We start from the raw sequence: 13,162 nt of genomic DNA, 5'->3' as shown, positions 1-13,162 counted from the left end.
ATATATGTATATATATATATATATATATATATATATAACAAGAAGAAAGCAAGTAAAGTTAGATAGAATAGAAAAAGCATAAAGAAAGCTACTGTTAGAGGACTTTCTGAGTAGATAACCACTAATAACAATATAACTGAAGAGTAGATTCGAGATGCATTTTTCGCCTGTCAGTGGTCTTCCTTACTGTTTTCTCTTCTTTCGGTGCGGTTTATTAGATTATTGCATGCATTATTTCCCTTTGCTTAAGACCAATTAGCTGTCATCTTACATTTTTAACAGTGATGCATTGATCTTACCAGAATAATCGCCGATCTCTTTGCTGCGCATAGACTCTGGCGCGTCAAAATGAATTAGATTCGCTAACTTTGTAATCCCCATGTTAAATTAAAGCCGTTTTTGACTTTAAATCGCGCATGTAGGACAGTTGTTATTGTCATTCATCACACAGCTTCATTTCCGCATTGTGCTATAGCTCTCGAGTGGTTGCCGAGGTAACAGAGCGCTGATAGGCCACCGCGACTTCACGCCACCAACTCTTTTCGCCACTGCAAACAGACCGACACAACTCGCTTGCCGTAGACAAAGCTCTAAATACTTTTGAAAGTGATGCGCGTATGGAAGCAGAGGATGGACAGACTTTGAGTCTGAATGTTTGTGTAAATGGTTTATTAGGTCAGCTCGGCCTAAATATTATTATTTTGTGTATACAGTAAACGCTCATTTACTTAGTAAAAAATGGAGCAAGGACTGGAGATGTCAGCAATGATTCCTGCATTGCAAGAACTAGCCAGGTAACATCAATGGCTGCTAATAACGATAGGTTCTCTTGTTAAATTCTCTTGTAAAGTGTCCTCAAAATAAATATTGAAAAATAAAGCTCACCCAAGGCCTCTTGTGTCTTTTCCAGTGCTAGTTCGGTTGAGTACAACCAAGCTGTACAGAAACCTCGTCAGATACTGTGTCAGTTCATTGACAGATGTTGATGTCGGTAAGAAACAATGCTTTGGATCTGGGAGTTTGTCGAGGATATTAGTGTTTTTAGGAGAACATCTCACATTCTGTCATTATTTACTCACCCTCATGCTGTTTCAACCATGCTAATGATGCGCGTATGGAAGCAGAGGATGGACAGACTTTGAGTCTGAATGTTTGTGTAAATGGTTTATTAGGTCAGCTCGGCCTAAATATTATTATTTTGTGTATACAGTAAACGCTCATTTACTTAGTAAAAAATGGAGCAAGGACTGGAGATGTCAGCAATGATTCCTGCATTGCAAGAACTAGCCAGGTAACATGAATGGCTGCTAATAACGATAGGTTCTCTTGTTAAATTCTCTTGTAAAGTGTCCTCAAAATAAATATTGAAAAATAAAGCTCACACAAGGCCTCTTGTGTCTTTTCCAGTGCTAGTTCGGTTGAGTACAACCAAGCTGTACAGAAACCTCGTCAGATACTGTGTCAGTTCATTGACAGATGTTGATGTCGGTAAGAAACAATGCTTTGGATCTGGGAGTTTGTCGAGGATATTAGTGTTTTTAGGAGAACATCTCACATTCTGTCATTATTTACTCACCCTCATGCTGTTTCAACCATGCTAAATAAATATAATGCAGTTAGGTGGTTGTTGACTTCACATTAAAACAACTTAGCCACGGAACCATCACCTGTGTGTACAGTACAAGCAAAGGTTAAAGAATTATGTTCATGTGAAACCCTCTAGAATAGATTATGTGCTGAAAACTACATATTAAACAAATATTACACATGTATCAATACAAATATTATATTAAAAGACATTCCTTTCAGATGAAAGTTCTGGGTTCTTGTCACATAAATGCTTCCCTTTGTTTACAATGGCTGCTGATCTAATTTTTATGATCTGAACAGCTAAGCACATACACAAAAGTAATACATTAGATGGTAGAGTACATGATGCATAGTTTAAATGTTTAAATATTGAGTTCATAGTAGTGTGTCATTTGGGGTGCAATGTGATATTAAAAAAGAAAGTTCACCCCAAAATATAAATTCTGTCATTATTTACTTTCTATCATATCATTGTATGATGTTCTGCATAACACAAAAGAAGATATTTTGAAAAAATGATAGTAAACAAACAGTTTTGGGGACCATTGACTGCCATTGTATGGAGGAACAAAAACCACTGAGTCATTTCTCAAAAGATCTTTATATTCAACAGAAGAAAGGAAGTTTTCATGGTTTTCAACAACATGCAGATTATGAAATGATGACAGTGTTTCTGATCTGTCCCTTTAAAACAAATTAATAGAATATTTGAATCTATTGGAAAGTTCTCTTCATCCTTCTCATGCAAATGAGTCTCTTTCCAGTGTAATTTTACTGCTTTTAGTCTATGTTTAGTGTCATGTTTAGTTTTACTCAGTTTTTTCTTACTCACATTTCAGTTGCTCTGGAGTTATGTAAGAAGACCATTTCTGAGCCAGCGTGTGTGATGCTGCTGGATTTTGTGCAGCATATTATTAAATCCTCTTCATTAATATTCATAAACCCAGCGTGTCTTTCAGATCACTTCAAAAACTCAGAGAATAGCTGCTCTGGTAAGTTCATTTGGTTTACATTAGATGCCAAAGTTCTGCTCAAATACATCCAGCTTAGATGGCCTGCCATCATTCTCCCTTCACAGATTTTAGTAAATGGATCATCAACCGCCTCTTGTGAACTGCTGCTTGCCCAGAATGTGAAGCTCTTCACGTGAAGATCTCGCCAGTCATCTGTTCCTTGCTTCATCTTTTCAATGCCAAGGGTCCAGTCCTATTTGGCTTTTTTCCATAGAGCTAATATGTTTAATGCAAGATCTAGTGCATATGAATCTCATGGTCAGACCATCACCACAGTGGCCAGTGGTGCTGGAACGCTTCTCCGTCAGGTCTGGAGATTCTGCTGTTTACCTGACCCCCACCATCCTTAATTTGTCCTCATATGCCTCAGCTCAGGCATTGTTAGTAACTTCATTAACGGTGCTGACAGATATTTTGCAAGGCCTTTTCTTCCCAAGAGAAGTGGCCATCATATGGGACTCTACTTGCCTTATAATGTCTCATGGGAGCCCAAGACTCAAGGCAGCATCCATGGTGCTTTTAACTCGCATTGTGACTCTGGGAGGTTTCCCTGAAGACTATTCACACATATTATTATGTTTTGCTTATTTGCATCTCCTAGACTCCTTGCCTACTTTTGAGGAGTCAGAGCTCGGTGTCTTTGGCAAGGAATTCCAGAAGCTCTCCCAATGTGTTTTCTATCCTGAGGAAGGCACTCACGGCAGGTTTGAGAGAGTTCATGTAAATATGCTGATGGAGAGGCTTGAGAAACTGGTGGTTGGTGGGGCACTGGAGCAATTGAAGGTAACGGAGGTGAAAGCTACGCTTTGTGAAGTCTTCTGCTTTGTCCTTGAGTTTGTTCCTGTCGGATACGAGTGTGCAGTGCAGATCCGGGAGGAGAGAGTCGCAGCCATTTGCAAAGCTCTGATTAAGACCATTGGAACCCAGGACCAGCAGGAGTTAAAGGGTTAAAGGAGAAGTTTATCAAAAAAAGACAATTATAATTGAAGACAAAACCAAACTTATGTTTCTCCCTATTCTTTTAAGTCTAGTAATAGGTCCAGTCTGTTCCTTACCATACAATGAAAATTAATGGGGACACAACATGTCGAGCTTAAAAAAAAACAAGATAAAAACAGCATAAAATTGGTTTAGACATCTTTGTGCTATATTCAAAGTGTTAAGTCATACAATATATTGGGAAAAAGACTGACATTTAAAGGAATGGTTCACCCAAAAAGCAAAATTCTGTCATCAATTACTGACCTTCATGTTGTGCCAAACCCATAATACTTTGGTAAATAAAAAAAAATTGGTATAAATTGGATACTCAACCATTCTTGTTTGAAGCATGAGAACAAACCTAATTTGATCTTATGCATCAAGCAAGGAAACTTGACCTTCTGTTTACCTTATTTGATGAGCTCTATGGTTGTGTGTTGATCAAAAGAAGACTTGGATTAAACTACTTAATTCATATGTTTTTTCTTTTGCAATCTCTTTATGAACTTTTTCATAGTTTTGGTCACCTGGACTTTCAATTAAGGAAAATCTCTCTGAAAATTCAATTCATGTAAGGGACAGAAATCTTTAATTGTGTTTTGAAGATGAAAAAAAAAGTCAAATCGTTATTCGCTGACAGTCTTGCCATACGTTAGCTCTCCGGTCTCAAGTCTTAAAGTGATGATATGTTGCAGAAAGTAACACATTTTCTGTTGTATGAAATCTAGCAAAGCGTGGAAGGCTACCTGTACACAGCCCTCAAGACAGAAGCCATTGCTACAGTGCAGGATATACAGGCTGGTGTTTCTGACCCTGCTGATCCTAGTATGCATGAAGAGGAGGTTCTAGCCAAACGCCCAAATCTTCCAACCCAGCTAAGGAGTGGGGAAAAACTCAGCCAATGTATGCAATTATTTTTACCCACTCTCCAGATAGACATTCCTTCAGTCTCTCCTCTTACCGTGTGTATTCACCTTGTCCACAATTAGGCAGGTGGGCATGAAGAGCAGAAGTGAGGTGTGGGCAGCTGTAGACAGCCGACTGGATGAGCTACTGACCCAGATGAGGGACCACAGAGCGAGCCAGTGCTTGAGCACCGTGCAGGGACTGGTGCTCATCTTCCATCTGGCTGCACTTTGCTCAAAACACGGACTACAGAGGTACAGATTTATTTAAGACCTTTGTTGTGTTGCATGGTTATTGGTTCTCATTCTTAAATACCTCTTCAGTGGCAGAGGAGAGAAGACATCAGAGACTTCAGATGCAGCGCAGCTCATTTGGTTAAAGTCTCAGATTTTGGCTGAGGTAGTCGAGAGCTGCCGCACCGTGATGGCAAACACCTCTAATGATGAAGATCTAAAGCCTCTGGTGGAGGGTACCGTCCGGATCCTTGATGCTGTCCTTTACCTTAACAGTGAGTGTATTTTTTTCACAAGTTCCTATAGCCCCCTTAAAAATGGCCTAGCGACGCCCATGCCTGGGTGTGAGTCAAAGGACCATTTTATTTAACCGCATCTTGGTTATTTTTTTGGGATGCACTAATATAAAAATTCAAGCCAAAACTTGAAAAACCAAAAGTTACAACTGATAACCCTAAAAAAAAAAAAAAGACATTACCACAAGTAAATGTAGGGACCACAACATTGTAATGCATAATATGAAAAATGGATATTCGTTTTGTTAAAGATTATATTTAACATTAATTTTGCTGATATTGCATACTTTTTCAGCATTTTAACTCGAGAGCAGCCTGTAGATGTATTTAACATCATGATATTAGTTCATTTGAATTGATTTGATTTGTATTGTCTGTTTACAGCCAATAGTCAGGGTGACACAGGTTTTAACAGGAATATTTGTGCTCTGCTCTTGATCCCATGAGTGCTTGAGCATTCTTCACAAGCAGTTTATCAAACGGCCTCATTTCCTGCTAGTCTTATTGCACTCTCCCAGAAACTTGCTCTTGTCTACTGTAAGAATCTTATAGTATCCCATAATTTTAATGCATAACTGTTTATTTCAGTGTGAAGTTCCTTAAATAAGTTTAATTCATTTTACAGTTTATTACAGTACATTGTTGTTTTGTACTTTTGCTTGTAGCTGCACAAACTCGAGCACACTGTGTGTTTCTGCTTGCCTTGCTGCCGAAGAGTGTGTGCTGTGACTGGCGGTCGTCGGTTTACCGCTGGGCCCTGCAAAATAACAGTGAAGCCGAGCGGGCCAGTGCTGTCAGAGGCTTCCCTTTTCTGTTGCACCACCTAGGAGTCAAATCCTACAGCCTCATCCACGAGGTCCTTCTGTACGTCATCTAAGAGTCACACACTTTGAATCAAAAAAGTGATTCAAATGGCAGACCTGGAAATGTCAGGGAATTTTAAGTTTGTGATTTGATATGGAAATTTCTATTGAGAATATGTACTCTATTTTTAAATTTTAAATTAATTTAAAAAAAAATCCATATGCAAGCATTATATGTGAACTTTTTGCACTTTTGTAAACATTTGAATTCAATAATGCTTTTAGGAACAGACTCCAGGACAGCTCAACACAAGTGAAGACGTAGCTGGCTGGTATTATGGGGCAGCTGGCCTGCTGTTTGTCTGAGAGCTTGCAACTGCAGGTCCCTCAGGAGAAGATGCCATCCCATGAGCTGCTCTGTGCTGGTCTCAGCATTTCAGACTCCCACCCCAGCCAGACCTCCTCCATCGGAGCCCCATTCCTTCTGCTGCTCAAACCTATGGAGGACAAGAAGGTCAGCAAGGTCAGTCCAGTCCAGTAGTGTGAACTACAGACCTTATTTTAGGGATTTCACCAAAAATCCATTGACTTCAGGTCAATGGAACTGGAATTACTAAAATGCAAACTTACCATCCCAGCAGCTTTCAGCTTGGAAAGCTTTATCTGTTTTGAGGATTAAAGGGTTACTCCACTCCAAAATGAAAATTTTGTCATTAATCACTCACCCCCTCCGCGTCACCGTAGCGCCATTTTGGAGAGTATCCGCTGAACGTAAACTCGTTACGAAGTCGAACGAAGCTTTTACAGGTTTGGAACGGCATGGGGGTAAGTGATTAATGACAACATTTTCATTTTGGGGTGGAGTAACCCTTTAAGTGCTTAGTCCGAAGAATGTAAATAGCTCAATTTGAATCAATTAATTTATAAAATATTATTTACTTTTTTGGTCCTTTTTCTAGTAAGTGTTTTGTATTGTAGCCTTTAGAGTGTATATGTACTGTGCAAATACTTTTTAGCTCACAAATCAGTCTTGACTTTTGTCTTTTGAAATGGCAGCTTTCATCAGGAATATACGGCACTTGTTTAAGCATGTGGATCTAGGTAACTGTGACCCTGACACAAAATCTCTGGTTAGCGCATTAGTCAACCTTATTGAAGACCCTGACCAGGAAGTCCGCATAAAGTTCGGCCAAAATATCAAGAATCTTCTGGAGTTTTGGAATGGAAATGGCTTCCTGAAGGAGGTACAGATTTCAAAGTTCAAATTATATTAACATGCTGTAACCATCATCACTTTGTTGGCACTTAATGTCATTCATTAAGTCATTTAGCAGATGCTTTTATCCAAACTAACTAATGGATGGATTATGATTTTCACAGCTTCTTGTGTCCAGGCTAAAAGAAGCTTATACAAGTGCAAAGACCTCCAGAAACAATGAACTCAAAAACACACTCATATTAACCACTGGAGAAATTGGGAGGTAGTGCGAAATGCTTTTCTTGCTGCCACTTTTAGCATCTGTTGATCCTTCCTGCTGTTAAACGTTTTCAAATCATGTATCAACAATGCTTTTCTTGCTTATGGTGGTTCTCAGAGCTGCTGAAGGGAACCTGGTGTATTTTGCTCTGCTTCGTCTTCTGCACTGCCTGCTGTCCAAGTCTAATCCTGTATCAGTAGCAGCCTACACAGAGATCCAGGCTTTGGCCACCTGTAGAGACCTAAAACTGCAGTCCTTCTTCAATCAGTACAGGAACCCAATATGCCAGGTCAGTGTGCACTTCTGATATTGTGATGATGTTTTCAATATTAATAATGCTGTGCTTTTATGTGGTGCTATATGTATCAATGTGAGTACCAATATAAGCTGTTCATCGCCTTCAAAAAGCTTAAAAACTGAGTTAGAAATGGAGAACAGTGTTTGTTTAAGTTAAAATGAACTAAACTTTGTGGTCAGTCAAACCTTAGTCCATGTAATAATATGTAATGGGTCTACCTTTTTGTTTATTGTAGTTCTTGGTGGAGTCTTTGCATTCACAACATGTGACGGCTCTGCGCTGCACACCAGATCAGAGCAGCGAGGCTCTGCAGGAGGAAGCGGCCCATCAGAGAGAGCTGGCACTGGACATTCTGTCTCATGTGGCACATGTCTTTGATTTCCTGACCTTAATCGTTTTCTCAATGTAAGTCCAGCATCTCAATATCAGATTCACCAAGATCAGCCTCTGACGTAACAGAACAGCCTTAAAGGGATAGTCCACCTAAAAATGAAAATTCTGTCAACATTTATTCACTCTCATGTTGTTCCAAACCCGTATGACATACTTTCCTATGTGGAAGAGAAAAGAAGATATTTTTAAAAAATGTTGGTAACCAAATGGTTTCAGGTCCCACTGACTTCCATAGTATGGACAAAAAAAAAATACAATGGCAATAAAGATGCTAAACTGTTTGGTTAATATCGTTTTTCGGTTACACTTTACTTGAAGGGGTGTGCATAAGACTGACATGACACCTTCATAATCATGACATGACACCTACATAATCATGACATGACACATGTCATGAATATGAAGGGTTTTTATGCATGTTTATGACAACTGTCATTAAGTGTCATTCGCTCAGTTCTGTAATTTTTAATGCAAAGATGACATTGTTTGAGATGTCTTTGTTATGGGTCATATTTGCATTAAAAGTAGGGTTAGGTTAGGGTTAGGTCAAATAATGTCATATTTGCATTAAAAATTACATAACTGAGCGAATGACACTTAATGACAGTTGTCATAAACATGCATAAAAACCCTTCATATTCATGACATGTGTCATGTCATGATTATGAAGGTGTCATGTCAGTCTTATGCACACCCCTTCAAGTAAAGTGTTACCCGTTTTTCAAAATATATTCTTTTGTGTTCCACAGAATAAGTATACTGGTTTGGAATGACCTGAGGGGGAGTAAATGATGACAGAATTTAGATTTTCTTTGCTATCCCTTGGTCGTTTGGTCAAATATAGTACAATAAAATGTGAGTAGTCTTGATAGCAATGATAAATTACTCGTATAAACTAAACTGTGACTATTAATCGCTAATTTAGGGCTGTGCAATTAATCGAAATTCAGTTTCGATTTCGGCCTCCAACGATTATGAAAATACAGTAATCGAGAGAAAAAGATTATTGCGCCCCATTCCTCCCCCTTTCCAGCGGTGCTCTTTCTTTCCTCCATAAAAGCTCAATTTCGCGTACAAATCAGTAAAATCATGTAACAAGACTTTTGCAAAATGGGACGTGCTTGATTTATTTAATTTGATTAGATTTATTTATGTTTTTAAAAGCGTGAAAGAGAACTTGCGCTTCCTCTGGAAGATATATGCGCTCAGAGATGGAACATAACACGGACATGTAAAGTCATCTTTTGGTGCCTAAACGGTCAAATACACACAAAAATGTGTCAAAATGTGGCGCTTAGTGATTATTTATGTACACCCTCATCAGTTATGAAATAAATGAACATAAAGAGTTGAGAATAAAAATACTTGTGCAACAGTAAATTGGATCCGTGCGGCTCTTAAAGTGACAGCGGGCTAATATTCCTGCTGCCCACTGTGTTCTTTATATTAATCAAACAACAAAAGACAAATTCAAAATCACTCCCTGCTCTTGACTGAAGGACTTTTGTAGCTTTAATAAGAAACAAAGGAAGTTTAATTCTTACAGTGAAGACTATGCTGTTTTATTTTACATTAGGTTATTCAATATCTCTAGTAGGCTGTTAACTGAATAGCTACTTTAGACTTGCATTAAAAAAACTTAAAGCACAGTTTGTTTCATTTGTATCTTTTTTATTCTATTGTATTCTTTTGCTTTTTTATTACTGGCATTGTATTCCTTTGAGGACCTTTTTTGATTGTTTTTTTAAATTAATATTAGTTACTCTAGTATTCTGCTGTGGTATTGAGAATTGTGATATTTCGCCGCTCTCTAAAATGTAGATGTCATAGCAGCCTTATTTACAGAAAATATATATTTGATATATATCACTATCTTTAAATAAATCTTTCATATAAAGTTTTGGTCATATGGCCCACTAATAATCGTTTTAAATAATCATAATTACAATATTGACCAAAATAATCGTGATTATGATTTTTGTCATAATCAAGCAGCCCTACGCTAATTTGAATAAGTAATGAGCTTTCTCTATCTCTTTGTTCACAGCGGACACTACAGGTCCTTCTTCCCTTTTTGGCAGCCAAGGCCAGTCCTACAGCTTCTGCCCTGATCCGCACTATTGCCAAGCAACTGAATGTCAACCACAGAGAAATGCTAATCAATAACTTCAAATATATATTCTCCCATCTTGTGTGTTCCTGTACCAAGGAGGAGCTGGAAAGAGCCTTCCACTACCTTAAGGTGTGATTTTCATATTATGAAATCAGGAGAGTAGTGAGGAAACAAATTAGATATACAAAATAGATATATTATTATTTTTTTTTCACAGAATGAGACAGAAATTGAATTGGGCAGTCTGCTGAGACAGGATTTCCAAGGTCTTCATAATGAGCTGCTCTTGCGTCTAGGAGAACACTACCAGCAGGTCTTTAATGGACTTGCTATTTTAGCTTCTTTCGCCTCCAGTGACGACCCCTACCAGGGCCCAAGAGAAATCACCACCCCAGGACGCATGGTACAGCTGCTCTAATAATAATCATCAGAATAAGGCCCTTGAGTATCTAGCAAATCTTTTACAAACTGATTCAAGCACATTTGTTCTACACAGTTGAATGCATTGGAGTCTGTTTTCAGTTTTCTATTATAGTCATTGTTCTGGAAATAATGCCGTCTGTCACGGTACTGTATGTTTGTGCAGTCAGATTATCTGCAGCCCAAGCTCCTGGGTATTCTGGCTTTCTTCAACATGCAGCTATTGATCTCTAGTGCTGGAGAGAAAGAGAAAAAGAAAATGGTAGGTGTTGAATACAATTTGTCTGGTTTTAATGAGAAACATTGGCTTTCAGAAGCTATGATCTGTTTTACTGCATTATAAACTGATTCTAGGCACAGCATACTGTAATAGTTTTTTTTTCCTGTCCTCACTGAAAGCAAAATGCTGCAGAAAATGACAAAGCAGTTAAAAATGAAATGTTTAGACCTACTTGTGAACTAAACCAAACGTTTTATTTTTACAAATTCTCTTTTTTTGTTCTCAGAGAAAAATAATATGAATCCTTTTATTAAAGAAAACTGAAGAAATTGCTTATTTTTTTTACTTTAATCACTTTGTCATGTCACAAGACAAGTAAAGTTCTCCTTAAATTCAGGATTTTAAGTATGTAATCTTTATCAGTGTGTGGGTTAAATAGTACAAAGAATCCAGAGCTGTAGGAGCTCTTGAGAAAACGTAGTACTTGACATAGCAAGATTGTTCGACATTGTCAGTAAATTTCTGACCTTTTTTCTCCACGCAGGCTCTAAACAGTTTAATGGCCCTGATGAAGCTAATGGGTCCAAAGCACATCAGCTCAGTCCGAGTGAAGATGATGACAACACTCAGAACTGGCCTGAGGTACAAGGACGACTTCCCAGAGCTCTGCTGCAGGTGTGTTTCTTGTTGAGTGGTGTGAATGCACAGAAGAAGCTGTGCAAACAGATTACGAAGAGTATCAGAAGCACCATATGCATGAGAGTGCTGCCGATAAGATCCAAATTGTTCTTTAATTACTGCAGTGAGCTCAGCAGGACACCAGATTTGCATTTATATTTTAACGTTTAATCTCAGCAAGAACCATCTGTATCTAATATGCAGTCAGGCCAGAGGATGAAATTGTAATTGCACTTTACCCACAAAATAACAAGGATATGGGTTTTATTGCTATCTTGTTGGTTTACAGGACGTGGGACTGTTTCGTGCGCTGTCTTGACCCGTCTTATCTGGGTCCGCTTCTGAGTCATGTAATCGTTGCTCTATTACCTCTCATCTCTGTCCAGCCTAAAGAGATGGCAGTGATCATGCTCTACCTCATAGTGGAGAACAGGTGTGTGTCATTCCTCCTTTCTCTTTTATGTTGTAGGTTAGATTGTTTTATTTCTCTAAAGGTTTTTGATGGTTTTTAGATGTTTTTATTAGTGCTGTCAAACGATTAATCGCATCCAAAATAAAATATTTTGTTTACATGATATATGTGTGTGTACTGTATATATTTATTATGTCAATATAAACACACAAACAAATGTTTGTTTAAGAAAAATATGTTATGTTATATATTAAATATATTTATCTGTAATATAAATTATATAAATATATAGTATTTATATAATATATACTGTATGTGTGTGCATTTATATAAATATACATAGTACACACAAATATATTATGTATACAAAAACTTTTATTTTGGATGCGATTAATCGCGATTAATCATTTCACAGCACTAATATATATATATATAATTTTTTTTTTATAAATAAATATACATTATTTTTATTATTTTTTATTATTATTTATAGTTTTTATTAATATTTTCTGTTTTCATTTCATAATTTGATAGCACTAGATAAATGTTATTTATTAATGTGTTGACAACATACTCATTAAAGGGGTCATATGATGCGATTTCAAGTTTTCCTTTCTCTTTGGAGTGTTACAAGCTGTTCGTGCATAGATAAGATCCCTAAAGTTGCAAAGACTGAAGTCTCAAACCCAAAGAGATATTCTTTATATAGTTAAGACTCGTCCACACCCTCCTTAAACGCCTCATTTAAACACGCCCCCACATGTCTACGTCACGATGTGGGAAGATTTGCATAACACCGCCCAAATGTTCACGCAAAAAAAGAAGGCAAGGCAAATTTATTTATATAACATTTCTTACACAATGGTAATTCAAAGTGCTTTACATAAAAGAAAAGAAAATAATAACAAAAAATAATAATCACAAAATAAAACAAGGAATTTAAAAACTTTAAAAATGATTTAAAAATTGATTTAAGAGGTTTAAAATGAATTTAAAATAGTTAAGAATAGAAAATGATTATACATAAAATATAGTGCAATCAGTTCGGACATAGCACAGTGCTCATTCAATAAATGCACAGCTAAACAGATGAGTTTTGAGTCTGCATTTAAATGTGACTAATGTTTTAGCACATCTGATCTCTACTGGAAGCTGATTTCAACTACGGGCGGCATAATAGCTAAAAGCCGACCCCCCTTGTTTTGTGTGAACCCTTGGTATTTCTAACTGACTCGATCCTAATGATCTGAGTGGTCTGTTAGGTTTATATTCAGTGAACATATCTGCTATGTATTTAGGTCCTAGGCATTGAGTGATTTATAAACAAG

The 13,162-nt window shown here is 37.4% G+C and overlaps 1 protein-coding gene and 1 pseudogene across 1 annotated transcript in view; one reads left to right on the top strand and one right to left on the bottom strand.

The window, feature by feature from the left end:
- LOC107569743 (probable flap endonuclease 1 homolog) overlaps positions 1–504 on the bottom strand; it is a 9,047-nt gene extending 8,543 nt beyond the window's left edge. Inside the window, exon 1 of the mRNA XM_016255893.1 lies at positions 300–504. Coding sequence (XP_016111379.1) covers positions 300–381 — 82 coding nt within the window. The 5' untranslated portion in view covers positions 382–504. The remainder of the gene's footprint in view (positions 1–299) is intronic.
- Positions 505–1,235: 731 nt separating this feature from the next.
- LOC107569738 (serine/threonine-protein kinase ATR-like) overlaps positions 1,236–13,162 on the top strand; it is a 25,595-nt pseudogene continuing 13,668 nt past the window's right edge.

This window comes from Sinocyclocheilus grahami, unplaced genomic scaffold (genome assembly GCF_001515645.1).
Source record: "Sinocyclocheilus grahami isolate Dianchi unplaced genomic scaffold, SAMN03320097.WGS_v1.1 scaffold1377.1, whole genome shotgun sequence".
NCBI lineage: Eukaryota > Metazoa > Chordata > Actinopteri > Cypriniformes > Cyprinidae > Sinocyclocheilus > Sinocyclocheilus grahami.
This window is presented reverse-complemented; position numbering and strand designations above follow the sequence as displayed.